This window comes from Phacochoerus africanus, chromosome 9 (assembly GCF_016906955.1).
Source record: "Phacochoerus africanus isolate WHEZ1 chromosome 9, ROS_Pafr_v1, whole genome shotgun sequence".
In the NCBI taxonomy this organism is placed as follows: Eukaryota; Metazoa; Chordata; class Mammalia; order Artiodactyla; family Suidae; genus Phacochoerus; species Phacochoerus africanus.
The window spans coordinates 57,443,814-57,459,215 of NC_062552.1; the positions used below are offsets into that span (position 1 = coordinate 57,443,814).

Sequence of the window (15,402 nt, forward strand, 5' to 3'; positions counted from 1 at the left end):
CGGAGCAAAAGTTTATGGTTAGAGACAAAACAGGCTAATAAGGCCCAAAGGATATGCTGCAGTGAGATTTTTGAGAAAATGGACATTCAAAAGCAGCTGTACACAGGGGAAGATAAAGAATGCCACATGCATGCACAGGCAAAACTGCTCAGGAAAGATTTAAGACCTGAAGCTTTCATCTTCTGATCCTAGGATAGAAGGAATCCTAGCTAAGTACTATAGGAGTGCCCTTACACCCAGCTAAGCTGTAAAGACAAGAAGTGGCACTGAAAATAAACAATCTAAGGGATTTGTAAGACACCATCAAATGGAACAAGAAATGTGTTATGGAAGTTCCAGAAGGAAAAGAGAAAGCTATATGAAGATTTGAAGAAGTACTGACAAAAAAGCTTGCCAGGTTTGATGTAAGATGTGGATGTTCACATCAAGAAGCTCAACAAACTCTTAAGTATGGTAAAGTCCAAAGAGACTCCAAGATACATTACCAACAGTCCTCAACTTGGGAGGATTTGACTTGAAGTTTTCAACTTTACACTAGGACATGGTGATGTCCATTTGGTAGAAAGCACATTTCAAGTTTTGAATTTTGATCTTTTCCCAGGCTAGCAATGTGCAATAAAATATACACTTTGGGGATTTCCCACTGTGGCTCGGCGGTAACGAACCTGACTCTGGTAACAAACTAACTTGACTAGTATCCATGAGGATGTGGGTTTGATCCCTGCCCTCACTCAGTAGGTTAAGAATCTGGCATAGCTGTGAGCTGTGATGTAAGCTGCAGATACAGCTCGGATCTCAAGTTGTGGTGTAGGCTGGCAGCTGCAGCTCCAATTTGGCCACTAGCCTGAGAAGTTCCATACCTTTGTATGCCACAGGTGCAGCTCTAAAAAGCAAAAAAACAAACAAAACAAAAAACAAAAAAAAAGAGGGAGCTAACTTGTGATGCATGGCAGTAGTGGTGAGCTGCAGCTCTCAGTCAGCTGTGTGGTCATGAGGATAAACATCTAATACACTTAAACCCATTCTATCCCATACTATCATTCTGTTTTTCAGTACAGTATTCAGTGAATTACATGACTTTAAAATAGGCTTTGATAGGAAATGATTTTGCCCAAATAACAGGCTAATATAATTGGAGCACATTTCAGATAGGATAGGCTAAGCTATGGTGTTCAGTAGGTCAGGTATATTAAATGCATTTTCAATTTATTTGAATTTATCATGGGTTTATTGAGATGTAACCCCACTGTAAGTCAAGGAAGATCTGTATAATTAAACTAGCCAAAGAGAAAGTATCTTGAAAGCAGCAAGAATAAAGAGACTCATCACATAAAAGAATCTTCATTATGATTATCAGATTTCTCATCAGGTACCATGGAGGCCAAAAAGCAGTGGTTTGAGATAGCAAAGTACTAAAATAAAAACTGTCACCTAAAACTTCTATCTGGCAAAACTGTGATTCAGGAACGAGGGAGAAACATAGCCAGACAAAAGTTGAAGGAGACCGATAAAACTGTTAGGGAGTTCCCACTGTGGGTCTGCAGGTTACAAACCTGACTAGTGTCCATGAGAATTCAAACTCGATCCCTGCCCTCGCTCAGTGGGTTAAGGATGGGCGTTGTCAAGAGCTGCAGTGTAGGTCACAGATGAGGTTTGGATCCCATGTGGCTGTGGCTGCGGCACAGGCCAGCAGCTGCAGCTCCAAGTTGACCACTAGCCTAGGAACTTCATATGTCACAGATGCAGACCTAAGAAAACAAAACAAAACAAAAAATCAAAACACAAAGACACTAACACAGAAAATGGAGGGCAAAAAGCTGTAAAGCATATGGAAAAGAAACAGCAAAATGACATAAGTCCCTCCTTCCTCATCAACAATTACTTTAAATGTAAGTGGCTTCAACTTCAATCAAAAGATAAACATTGGTGAAACTGATTTTTTTTTTTTTTTGGTCTTTCTAGGGCCGCGCCTGTGGCACATGGGGGTTACCAGGCTAGGGGTCGAATTGGAGCTATAGCTGCTGGCCTACACCACAGCCACAGCAACTCGGGATCCAAGCTGTGTCTCGACCTACACCACAGCTCACAGCAATGCCAGATCCTTAACCCAGTAGGTGAGGCTAGGGATTGAACCCACAACCTCATAGTTCCTGGTGGGATTCATTTCTGCTGTGCCATGAGGGGAAATCCCCGTGAAATTGATTTTTAATAAACAATCATAACAATCTCCAAGAGACTGACTACAGTTCCAAATAGCTTAAAAGTAAAAGGATGAATAAATATATTGCATGCAAATAATAATTAAAGAGAGAATAGTATACTATAATTGGACAAATAGACATAACTTCTTTGGATATAGAGAGACAGAAAAGGACATTTTATGTTAAAAGATTTTATACAAGAAAGAGGTAACGGTTGGAAACATACACATCTAATAACAGATCCTCAAAATATATTAAGCAAAACATCACATATAAAACGTATGGGATGCAGAAGAAGCTGTACTAAGAGGGAAACTTCAAGCTTAAGTCCTTGCCTTCAAAAACAAAACAAAACAAAAACCAAAATCTAGACTTCCCCTGTGGCCCACAGTATACTACTTGTGATTGTCTCTGCAATGGCTCTGGGAACATCCATATGCTGTAGGTCCAGCCACAGCTATAAAAAGAATCTGAAAACATTCTAACTTTAACTAGAAAAAGAATGGACTAAATCCAAAGGTAGTAGGAGGAAGATTAAAACTAAGAAAAATACAGAATAGAAAATCAATGGAAAACTTTGAACCCAAAGCTAGTTCTTTGAAAATGTTAACAAAGTGGACAAACCTTTAGATCAGTAATAAAAGAGAGAAGACAACTTCCAAAAACAGAAATAAAAGGGGCTTTACTAAAAATTCCATAGAAATAAAGAGGACTATGAGCAGTTGTACACAAGTTGGATAACCTAGATGAAATGGATGTATTTCTAAAAATACAAAAACAACCCTACCAAGACTGATTCATGAAGAAATAAAAAATCTACATTGGAGTTCCCGTCGTGGCGCAGTGGTTAACGAATCTGACTAGGAACCATGAGGTTGTGGGTTCGGTCCCTGCCCTTGCTCAGTGGGTTAACGATCTGGCGTTGCCGTGAGCTGTGGTGTAGGTTGCAGACGCGGCTCGGCGTAGGCCGGTGGCTACAGCTCCGATTCAACCCCTAGCCTGGGAACCTCCATATGCCGCGGGAGCGGCCCAAGAAATAGCAAAAAGACAAAAAAAAAAAAATCTACATAGACCTATATAGCTAGGAAGGAGACTGAATCAGCAACCAAAAAGTCCACAAAACCCCTGCAACCTCTGGCTTTATTTTATTTTACCAAACGTTTAAAGAAAAAATAACATGAGTTCTCAGACTTTTCAAAAAAATATTCAACAAGAGGAAACACTTCCTAATCCACTGTATAAGGCTGGTATTACCCTGATACCAAAGCCAGCCAATGACTACACGAGAAAAGAAAGCTTGGAATTCCTGCTGTGGTATAGCAGGTTAAGGATCCAGCATTGTCTCTGCAGCAGCTTGGGTCACTGCTGAGGTGTCAGTTCAATCCCTGACCCAGTGCAGTGGGTAAAGGATCCAGTGTGGTCACAGCTGTAGCTTGGATTCAATCCCTGGCCCAGGAATCTCCATGTGTTGGAGGTATGGGAATAAAAAAGGAAGCTAAAGACCAATATCCCTGATGAATATTGATACAGAAAGTATTAGCAAACTGAATTCAAGAACACATTAAAACTTTTATACATTTTGAACAAGTAGATTTACTGTTGCAACGAAAAGATGATTCAACAGATAAAAATCAATCAATGTAATAATACATTACAATAGCAGAATGAAGGAAAATCCCACATGGCTCACATCAGTTGATACCAAAAAAGCATTTGACAAAATTCAACAGCCTTTTTTGATTAAAATTTTAAAAACAACACATTAGGAATTGAGGGAAACTACCTCAAAATAATCAAGGCCACATATGAAAATTTTACAGTGGGAGTTCCCGTTGTGGCTCAGCAGGTTACGAACCTGACTAGTATCCATGAGGATGTGGGTTCAATCCCTGGTCTTGCTTAATGAGCTAAGGATCTAGTGTTGCCACAAGCTTCAGCGTAGGTCACAGATGTGCCATGGACCCAGTGTTGCCATGGCTGTGGCAAAGGCTGGCAGCTGCAGCTCTGATTCAACCCCTAGCCTGGGAACTTCCATATGCCTCAGGTGCAGTTCTAAAAAGGAAAATAAATAAATAAATAAAATCTTACAGCTAACATCATAATCACTGGAGGAATGAAAGCTTTTCCTCTTAACATCAGGAACAAGACAAGGATGCAGCTTTGCTACTGCTATTCAACATGGCATTCAAGGCAGAGCAATTAGACAAGAAAAAGACTGAAATTGGAAAAGAAAATCATTTCTGCAGAATGCATGCTATCCTACACTAATGCCCCCCCCACACACAAATTTTGTTTGAACTAAGGAACAAATTCAGCAAAGGATACAGAAGCAACATATAAAATTGGTTGCCTTTCTATATACTAACATGAACAATCCAGGAAAGAAATTAAAATGTCCCTTTATAATATCATTAAAAACAATAATATACATAGGTATTAATGAATAAAGCAAAAGATTTGTACACTGAAAACTACAAACATTGCTGAATGATGTTAAAGATGACACCAATAAACAGATATCTCATGTTCATGGACTGGAAAACAATATCTGTATGATGTCAATACTACCCAAAGTGATCTCCAGATTCAATGTAATCCTCTTCAAAATTTCAATGACATATTTTATAGAAATAGAAAAATACTTCATAAAGTTCAGCAGAATATGTAGGGTCCCCGAATAACCAAAGCAATCTTCAAAGTTGGAAGGTTCATACTTCCTGATTTCAAACTTTACTGCAAAGCTACAATAATCAAAACAGTGTGGTACTGAATACAGACAGACATAGAGATCAGAGGCATAGAATAAAGAATCCAGAAATCCTCACATAAATGGTTAAATGATTTGGGGGAAGTATGCTAAGGCCATTTAATGGGAAAAGGATAGTGTTTGCAATACATGGTGTTGGGAAAACTGGATATCCACATGCAAAATAATGAAGTTGGTCTATTCCCAAACACCATATACAAAAATTAATGGATCGAAGGCAAATGTAAGACTTAAAAACTCTACTCTTAGAAGAAAATGGGGAAATTTTCAGGACATTGGATTTGGCAGTGATTTTTTTGGATATGACACAAAATTCAAGGCATCAAAAGAAAAAACAAACTGGACTTAATCAAAAATTACAACATTTATGTATCAAAGGATGCTATCAACAGTGAAAAAAGCATACCACAGAATGAGTGAAAATATTTGCACATCATATATCTGATGAGGGATTAATATATATTAAAAACTCCTAAAACGCAACAACAGGAACTAAAGACAACCCAATTCAAAACTGGGCAAAGGACTTGAATATTAAATAGGTATCCAAAGAACATACAGATAGCCAATAGGACATGAAAAGATGCTCAACATTACTAGTCATTAGGGAAATGCACATCAAAATCAAGATGTAATACCATTTCATATCTATTAGGGTAGCTATTACTATAAAAAGAAAGTGTTGACAAGGATGTGAAAAAATTGAAACTTGTGTACTCCTGCTGGGAATATAAAGTGGCGTAGCTGCTATATAAAACAGTATGGCAATTCCTCAAAAAATTAAATACAGAATTAGCATTTGATCCAGCAGTTCCACTTGTGGGTATTTATACAAAAGAAAAGAAAATGGGAACTTGAACAGATATTTGCACATCTGTGATTATAGGAGCATTATTTATAACAGCCAAAAGATGAAATGACTCATGTTTAGTGAAAGATGGATAGGCAAAATATGGTAGATACATACAATGGAATATTATTGTCATAAAAAGGAATGAAATTTAGATACATAAAATACTGCCAGTGAACCCTGAAGACGTAAGTGAAATAAGCCAGGTACAAAAGGTCAAATATATGATTCTACTTATATTCAGAATATTCATATACTTAGAGATAAAGCAGATGTTGGCTATTGGCATCTGAGGGAAGGAGGGGATGGGGAGTTGTTTAATGGGTACAGTGTTCATCAGGGGATGATGGGGAAGTTATGGAGATGGATAGTGGTAATGGTTCTACCAACGTGAACATCCTTAATGCCACTGAATGGTATACTTAAAAATGGTAAAAATGTAAATCCTGTGTGTTTTTACACAATAAAACTTTTAAACCACCACCAAAAAAAATGGCCTAGCAATTTTTACAAAAGGGCTATCAAGCCACAAGACACAGAGGAAGTTTAATTTGTATATGGCTAAGTGAAAGAGGCCAATATGAAACGGTTACATACTGTATGATTCCAGCTATATGACATTTGAGAAAAAGCAAAACTATAGAGAGTAAAGGGATCAGTGGCTGACACCGTGAGACTGGGAAGGGTGAGTAGATGGAGCGTAGGAGATTTTTAGGGTAGTGAAATCAATCAGTGATACTGTAGTGGTGGACTCCTGAAATTATGCATTTGTCAAAGTCCATCAAACTGTAACAAAGAGAAGAGCCTTAATGTAAACTACGGACTTTTGTTAATGTGTCAATACTGTTTCATTTATGTAAACAAATATAGTGCACTAGTGCATTTTACATAGATGTTTCATAACAGGGGAAGCTGTGTGGGAGAGGGTAGTATGTGGGAATTCTCTGTACCAGCTTCTCAACCTTTCTATATATCTCAAACTTGTCCAAAAATAAAGTCCGCTTAAAAAATTCCATGAGGGCTTTTCATTTTGTATACTCTAGTGCCTCAAGTTCATCTGTATTAATTATAAGTGAATGGTGAGTGAATGAATGAATCAATGGTGCTAGTGAGAGAGTCAGTTCATAGGGCCCACCCAGAGCTAGAATGTTGTGAAAGATAAGTGTGTACCAACGGAGGGATTAATAACCAGGTTACATGAAGAACTAAAATGCAACAACAAAAGACAATCCAATTCAAAATAGGCAAAGGACTTAAATAGGTATTAGAGAAATGCAAGTCAAAGGCACAATGAGATACCACTTCACACCCATTGGAGTGGCTATTTAAGAAAATAAACAAGCGTTGGCCAGGATGTAGAGAAATGGGCTTGAAGGGGAAGTGGTTCACAGGTGGGCTGTTACATCTGGCCAGTGCTTGCCCCTCTGCCTCAGCTACTTACTAGCCTTACACTTTTGGTGTTCAGAACTGCCACTGTCCAAGCCACTGCACAACTCCATACATCCTGAAAGTTGCTTTCCATTATGTTTCAGGGTAACTACACAGTGGGAAAAACTGGAGAAACTCTTCCAGCCGAATGAATTCTTTATATTGCTCTTAATGAGAACCTTGCATTTTGCAAAAATCATGCCCTAAAATTAAAAGCCTTCAGAGGAAAATAGGTTTGGAATTTTGTAATCTGAGCAATAACAAAAACAATTCTACCTATCCACTAGTATCTGCACTAAGAATAAGTCCATCTCTTGGAGCCTTAAACTTTTAGGCTTGTATTTCATCCTTTCAGGTATAGATCCTTAAAATGAACTGCTTCTGATAGAAGCCATTTTCATCAAAAATATGATCTAAATATAGCTGCCTTCATCAATCAATGCTTTTTTTTTTTTTTTTTTCAAATCACCAGGTGAAATGTCTTCATAGTTTACCTGTACTTGCAGCTTCCCCCGACAGCTTAACACAGTGAAAGCCGCTAAGCCAGCTGGGATTTTCTAGAGTCTTACTATATTGCTAAGAGTTTCTTGTTATTGTGAGAAAGTTTGTCACTGGTTGCATCAACAGATTAGCTTACTGGGAAAAAAAAAACGTGTTTGAATCAATGCAACTTTCACACAGGATTGATATTACTCCCCTATTTACCAACTGCAGATGAACTAAAAATATACATTACAGAAACACACATCCCTTGCAGGACAGACTGTCTCAGGTTATAATAACTTTCAGTCTTTTATTTAGAGGACAAAGAAGGATTAACTCATTTGATTCTTTTACCGTATGGTGCTTCATTTTCTGCCTTTGTAACAAAGAAGCAATGATTTTGAGTTCACTATGGTATGTCTTCAATGTTCTGCATGACCTATGGAAAATAAGAATGAAGATGTTTTCTCTATCAATTTTTCTTTATATGCACACCTGCCAACACATCTTTATTTTTATTCACACATGCACATCCACCCCTTCTGTGATGTGAAGAGTTGAGGTGAACTAGCCTAGACCATCCAAATTAGCTGCACAACACTTCCTGGAACACAAAAGAGTTGTGTCAGCACCTCCATTCTGTTCTCACAGGAATGACTGTCCCTGTCTCTCCTCACTGCCTCTTTTCTTTGTTACCTGAAGTTCTAACAAGCCTGGTGATTTTTTTAAAAAAATACTGCAGGAGTTCCCATCTTGGCACAGTGGAAATGAATCCAACTAGGAACCATGAGGTTGCTGGTTCGATCCCTGGCCTCACTCAGTGGGTTAAGGATCTGGCGTTGCTGTAAGCTGTGGTGTAGGCCGGCAGCTACAGCTCCGATTAGACCCCTAGCCTGGGGAACCTCCATATGCCGTGGGTGCAACCCTAGAAAGACAAAAAAAAAAAAAAAGATACTTCAAATGGGAGTTACCGTCATGACTCAGCGGTTACGAATCCGACTGGTATCCATGAGGATGCGGGTTTGATCCCCGGCCTCGCTTTGTGGGTTAAGGATCTGGCATTGCTATGAACTGTGGTGTAGGTCACAGATGTGGCTTGGATCCTGAGTTGCAATGGCTGTATGTAGGCTGGCAGCTGCAGCTCCAATTTCACGCCTAGGCCTGGGAACTTTGATATGCTACATATGCAGCCCTGAAAAAAAAAAAAAGATACTACAAATGATAGAGAAAAGAGTAAGGGTAAAAAGATTGCTAGAGTGAGTCACTCTATCAGCATTAAAAATTAATAGCTGATGGCAAAAAAGAAAAAAAAAAGTAGCCAAAACAAAGCAAAATAAAAACAAGGACCCAAAAAACCCCCCTGTGGCTAGCTAGGGCTATTTATTGTAGGGACAGTTCCCTCCGTAGCCAGTGAGCCCTGAGGCTGTCACCCATACGTGTGGAAGCATAAGTGCAGTATGAAAAACCTGGGTTTGGGAATAGTTTTCCCAGAGTTTAAACCTTTGTCCTACCACTGTTTGATGTGTGGTCTTGATCTTTTCTCTTCTGTAGAGTGAGAATTATACCACTGTCCCCACAACAGGTGTTAAGACTTGTAAGAGTTATTATATAGGAAATATCAACCAGAGTGCCTAGAACCTATAGACATGCCTGATGTTCGTGATTACATAGTTACACTGCTTTCTTTTCATTTGAAGAGCTGTACTTTCAGAACTAGGGCATTACTGCTATAGGGATGATACATAATCACAATCTAGATGTATGCTAGGACTTTAGCTGTAGGTTTACTTAATGAATAAGTTGGAAAGTTTGCCTAGGGAGGTTTACATTCCAGAGGCACACAAAGTAACACAAACAAACCTACCAGAAGGTAGTGATAAACTGAATAAAGCTTTATGGTGTTGTGGCAAAGGGAGTTTCCTGGTGAAGGTAGGGCATAGATAAATTTTAAAATAGAATGTACCATCATGCTATGATTTTCATAACATATATAAGCTAAGCATAACATATATAAGCTAACCCCTGGTCTCCATAATCAACTTTATTTTCATGATGCAGATCTTGTCACACATGGTAAAAGGCATTACTTTTGCTTTTCTTGAAGTAATGGCTTGACTAAGACCACCTGACTTTGAAAAAGTAAGTGGTTAATGAGCTAATTTTGTGAGCTATGCCCAATATCTTATTTGGATCTTTACCTTTGCCATAACATCTTTCCTCTATTAAAATAAAGTAGCAATTTAATACTTGAGTTCCAAAACTTTTCCCAATTAAAGCAGCACAACTCTGTGTGGAAAGCCCCCAAGGTAGTTCCTATTTTATTACAAACATGTTTTTATAAACAGAAATAGGTCAATTTGTTGGTTTTTTTAAATGTATATATGGTTTCTAAAAAATAACTGATTTTTTACCATACCATGAACATTCTGGAAAAAAAAAATGAAAAGGCAAACCTTTTGAGGAGAAATGCTGTTGATAAATTACAAGCATGGATACTCATGCATTCAAACATTAATGGCAGTCAACCATTCCCACATATTTTTTCCTGTCTGATTTGGCCTTATTTGTGTTAATCTTCCCAGTTAAATAATAAGTAATTGTTAATAATAAATTTTCAGTTCTCTGAGAATTTCTTCACTAGTTATCAAGCACTTTACAAATTAATGCAATTCAAGACATTATCATTACAAATATAGCAAATATCAACAAACTCACCAAACCATTAAGATACATGATTTTGCTCAATTACAAAGTACAGGAATACATTTCAATCTCTTGATAACTCAAATGATAATTTTGAGCATACTAAAATGAAGTATCTGGTAAGTATCATTTAATAATGGCATCTCTTTCATTCTGGCTTTTTATTATGAAATATACTTCACAATTTTAACCATTTTTAAGTGTACAGGGGCCTCGTACACAGTATATCCACACTGTTGTGCAATCACCACCACAATCCATCTGCACACTGAAACTCTGTACTCATTAACTAATAACTCCCAGTGCCCCTCTCAGCCCCTGGTAACAACCATTCTACTTTCTGACTCTATGAAATTGATTATTCTAAGTATTTCAAATAAGAGGAGTCATACAATGCCTATCTTTTGTGTCTGGCTTATTTCACTTAGCATATTGTCTTAAAGATTCATCCATGGTGTAGCATGAAGCAGAATTTGACTCCATTTTAAGGCTAAATAATATTTAATTGTATGTATGCACCATTTGGGGTTTATCAGTGCATTCCTTATTGGACATTTGGGTAGTCTCCACCTTTTGGCTATTGTGAATAATGCTTCTATGAAAAATGGTGTAAAAACATCTATTTGAGCTCCTGCTTTGAATTGTCTTGTGTGTATACACAGGAGTAGAATTTCTGGATCATATGCTAATTCTATGTTTAATTTTTTGCAGTCACTTCCCATTCCAAACTCAACCCTAGGCAACCACTCGCATAGTATCTTCAAGTTCATCCATGTTGTAGCATCTACCTTAATATAAATGTAAGCATGCAATTTGGTCTTTTGTGGCTGGTATCACTTAGCATAATGGAGCTTTATCCATGTTATAGCATATATCAATACTTGTTCCTTTTCATAGATGAACAGTATCCCATTTTATAGATATACCATAACTAGCTGTTGCTTCAGTATATCTGTGGTCAGGCTGTTTGCCAAGCTTGTGAAGCTACCTGTTCAGATATGTGGTATTGAAGGTCACTATTCCACTTCTCTATCCTGTTGCATCTAAACAGAATAAACTGTAGCAAGCAGAAAAAGAACTGTTGAGAGTAGCACAAAACTTGAAGGAAGCCCAAATGGCTGCTTCTATTATAAATCTCTATGTAAATTCCTCGGTTAAAGTGAAAAGCCTAAATGACATGACAGCAAAAGGGAAGTTTTCTTCCTTCATGTCCAACCTGATTTGCTTGCTGAAAATGGTCACTTGAATAATACCCTGGAGTCATTTCTGCCTTTTCTACCATGCCGAGTGTCCACGTAGAGAAATACTTTACACAGTTACCACTGCATCTCCTTTAGATAAAGCTGCCCCCACTCCCACTGCCACACCCATGGCATATGGAGGTTCCCAGGCCGGGGACTGAATCCAAGCCGCAACTGTAACCTATGCCACAGCTGCAGCCTCTACAGCAAGGTGAACCACTGCAGTCAGACTGTTAACCCACTGCAGCACAGCAGAACTCCTAGATGAAGCCACTCTTACTGAATGAAAAACAGTCCTGTAGAGCTTCCTAGGTAAAAGCCAAGTATTGAAATTGGAAGTTCAGACTGATCTGTCAGTTATGGGTGGAATGACTGTCTATACGGGAGAGAAATATGTTGATATGACTACAAAAGCCAAGATTCAGAAGCTGAACGGGCAATGCGGGAGATTTTCTAAAAGTGTTGATTTTCTATCAGTGAGAATTCTTAAACCTGGGGCAAAAATAAAACGCTCTCTGAAGAGAAAAAAAAAGTGTTTTCTGTTAAGCTTGGGTGATTTCTACTACTCAATTTTATTTTTTTGTGGTAAGATAATCTAAAATATATACATTAACAAATTACCAGTATACAATACAGTATTATTAACTACATTCATGTTGTACATAATGATTTATTCATCCTACGTAACTGCGATTTTGTACCCTTGACCAACATATCCCCACTTTCCCCACTTCTTTACCCCTGGTAACCACTATTCTACTTTCTGCTTCTATGTGATTTTTTTGTATATTTCACACCCTATAAGTGAGGCCATGCATTATTTTTCTTTCTGGTTTATTTCACTTAGCACACTATCCCTCCAGGTCCATCCATGTGGCTGCAAATGGCAGAATCTCCTTTTTAAAGGCTGAATAATATTCCACTGCATATATACACCACCATTTCTTTATTCATTCATCCACTGATAGACACAGGTTGTTTTCATATCTTGGCTATTGTATATAATGCTGCAACAAACATGGAAGCACAGCTGTCTCTAAGAGGTACTATTTCATTCCCTTTGGGTATATATGCAGAAGAGGGATTGAAGGATTATATGGTAGATCTATTTTTAATTTTTTAGGAAACTCCATAACGTTTTATACAATGGCTGAACTAATTTACATTCTCACCAACAGTGTACAAAGGTTCCCTTTTCTCCAACATCCTCACCAACACTTATCTTTTTGATAACAGTCATACTAATAGGCCTGAGGTAATATTTTGATTTGCATTTCCCTGATGATTAGTGATAGTGAGTACCTTTCATATACTTTTTGGCTATTTGCATATTTTCTTCAGAAAAGTGTCTATTCATATCTGTTGCTTCTCCCCTCTCTTTTGGTCACATATAAAAAGGAAAAAACTAATTTCTGAAAACTCTGGAAAATTTTTTGTCTCCTTCATGGGCTATGTATTAAGAAGCAATTGGTTCTACAACACTCAGTAAGAAGAGAGAGGAATATTATTTGAACTTAAAGTTTAAAAAAATAAAACTTATGATTAACTGATAAGAAAACCTACACTTAAAATCCTATGTTTGACTGCATTATAGTTATTTTAATACTTCATTTATCTAGAATTATAGGGGCAAAAAGGCATTCCACATATATTTTCCTGAGAACTCAAAGAAAGAATGGGTTTAGCACGTTGGAGGTGTCCATTTTTAAATTGGGTGGATTGGGTTTTTGCTATTGAGTTGTATGAGTTCTTTATTTATTTTGGGTTTTAACCACTTACCAGATTTATGTTTGCAAATATTTTCTCTCATTCCTTAGGCTGCATTCTAATTTTGTTGATCACTTCCTTTACTCTGTAAAGCTTTTTAATTTGATATAGTCCCTCTTGTTTATTTTTGCTTTTGTTGCCTAAACTTTTGGTGTCATACAAAAAGGAACAATGCCAAGGAGCTTTTTCCCTGTATTTTCTCCTAGGAGTCTAATGGTTTTAGGTCCTACATGTAAGTATTTAATTCATTCCAAGTTGGTATTTGTGTATGATGTACTACAGTGGTCCAATTGCCTTTTTTTCTATGTGGCTATCCAGTTCTCCTACCACCATTTATTCAAGAGACTATCCTTTGTGTATTCTTAGAAACCCTGTCAAAAATTCAGTGACTGTACATGATTGGGTTTATTCTGGACTCTCAATTCTGTTCCATTATCTATGTGTCCCTTTTTATGCCAGTACCAAACTGTTTTGATTACTATAGCTTTGCAACATAATTTGAAAGTAGAAAGTGTGATGCCTCCACCTTACCTTTTCTTTTGCAAGATTGCTTTGGCTATACAGAATCTTTTGTGGTTTCATACAAATTTTAGGATTTTTTTTCTATTTTTGTGAAAAATTACATTGGAATTTTACAGTGTTCAGTGTACAGGTCTTTCTCCTCCTTGGTTAAACATATTCCTAGGTATTTTATTCATTCTGATGATACTGAAAATAGGATTGTTTTCTTGATCTCCTTTTTGGATAGAGCATTGTTCATGTAAAGAAATGCAACTGATAAATATACATATTTTTCCTGCTTTTTAGGGCCACGGCTGCACCACATGGAAGTTCCCAGGCCGGGGGTTGAATTGGAGCTGCAGTTGCTGGCCTGCACCATAGCCACAGCAACAAAGGATCCAAGCCACATCTGCATTCTACACCACAGCTCACTGCAATGCCGGATCCTCCACCTGGTGAGTGAGGCCAGGGATCAAACCTGCAGCCTCATAGATACTAGTTGGGTTTGTAAACCACTGAACCACAATGGGAACTCCAAGAAATGCAACTGATTTTTATGTGCTGATCTTTGTATTCTGTAACTTCACTGAATTCATTTATTCATTCTAACAGTTTACTAATGAGTGTTTATAGTTTTCTACATATATGGCCATGTCATCTGCAGAGATAATTTAACTTCTTCCTTTCATATTGAGATGCCTTTTCTATCTTTCCTTTTTTTTTTTTTATATGATCGCTTTTGCTAGTACTTCCAGTACCATGTTGAATAGAACATGTCAGAGTGGGCATCCTTGGTTTATATAGGGTTTTAGTCAGATTTTCCCCATTGATAATGATGTTGGGAATTTCATAAATGGCCTTTACTGTGTTGAGGAAGTATCTTTCAACACCTATTTTGTTGAGAGCTTTTATCATGCATGGATATTAAGCTTCTCAAATGCTTTCCCTGCATCTACTGTGATGATGATGATGTTTTTATCTTTCATTCTATTAATGTGGTATATCACAATGATTGATTTTCATGTTAAATAAACAGGATGGCTGGATGTGAAATGTGAATTCTGCATACTGGGTACTGGATTTTTTTGGATTATTTTTTATATATTTTTTGGTATTATTTTTTGTATTATTTTTGTATTATCTGGAATGCAGGTGGGTTATTTGGAAACAATTTGATTCTTTCAGTTCTCACTTTTAAGGTTTGTCAGGCAAGAATGGAGCTGTGTTCAATCTAGGACTAATTATTCCCCACTACTGCATACTACTCTTCAGTGTACTAAACCTAATACCCTATGACTACTTATCATTTTTGGTCCTATTATTGGGAACAAGCTCTTCTGCCAGCCTTGAGTTAGTTCTGGGTACCTCTAATCCTTTCAGGTGATTCTTTCCTCAACCACATGTAGCTTCCTAATATGTATGTGCTGACTACTACTCAGCTCAATACTTGAGCTGAAGATC

General features: G+C 37.4%; 1 protein-coding gene across 7 annotated transcripts in view; it reads right to left on the minus strand.

The window, feature by feature from the left end:
* The window catches only part of NRG4 (neuregulin 4), a 131,785-nt gene that overhangs the window by 3,679 nt on the left and 112,704 nt on the right, over nucleotides 1-15,402 (minus strand). Inside the window, exon 7 of one of the 7 annotated variants that reach the window (XR_007136893.1) lies at nucleotides 8,084-8,168. The exons of 4 other annotated variants lie outside the window; for them this stretch is intronic. Coding sequence is in view for 2 of the 3 variants with exons in the window: in XM_047794680.1 (XP_047650636.1) it covers nucleotides 8,152-8,168 (17 nt within the window). In the remaining variant the exon portion in view is untranslated. Of the gene's footprint in view, nucleotides 1-8,014; nucleotides 8,169-8,890; nucleotides 8,922-15,402 lie in introns of those variants that run through there. 2 more of the 7 variants (XM_047794680.1, XM_047794681.1) reach the window with 2 other exon arrangements.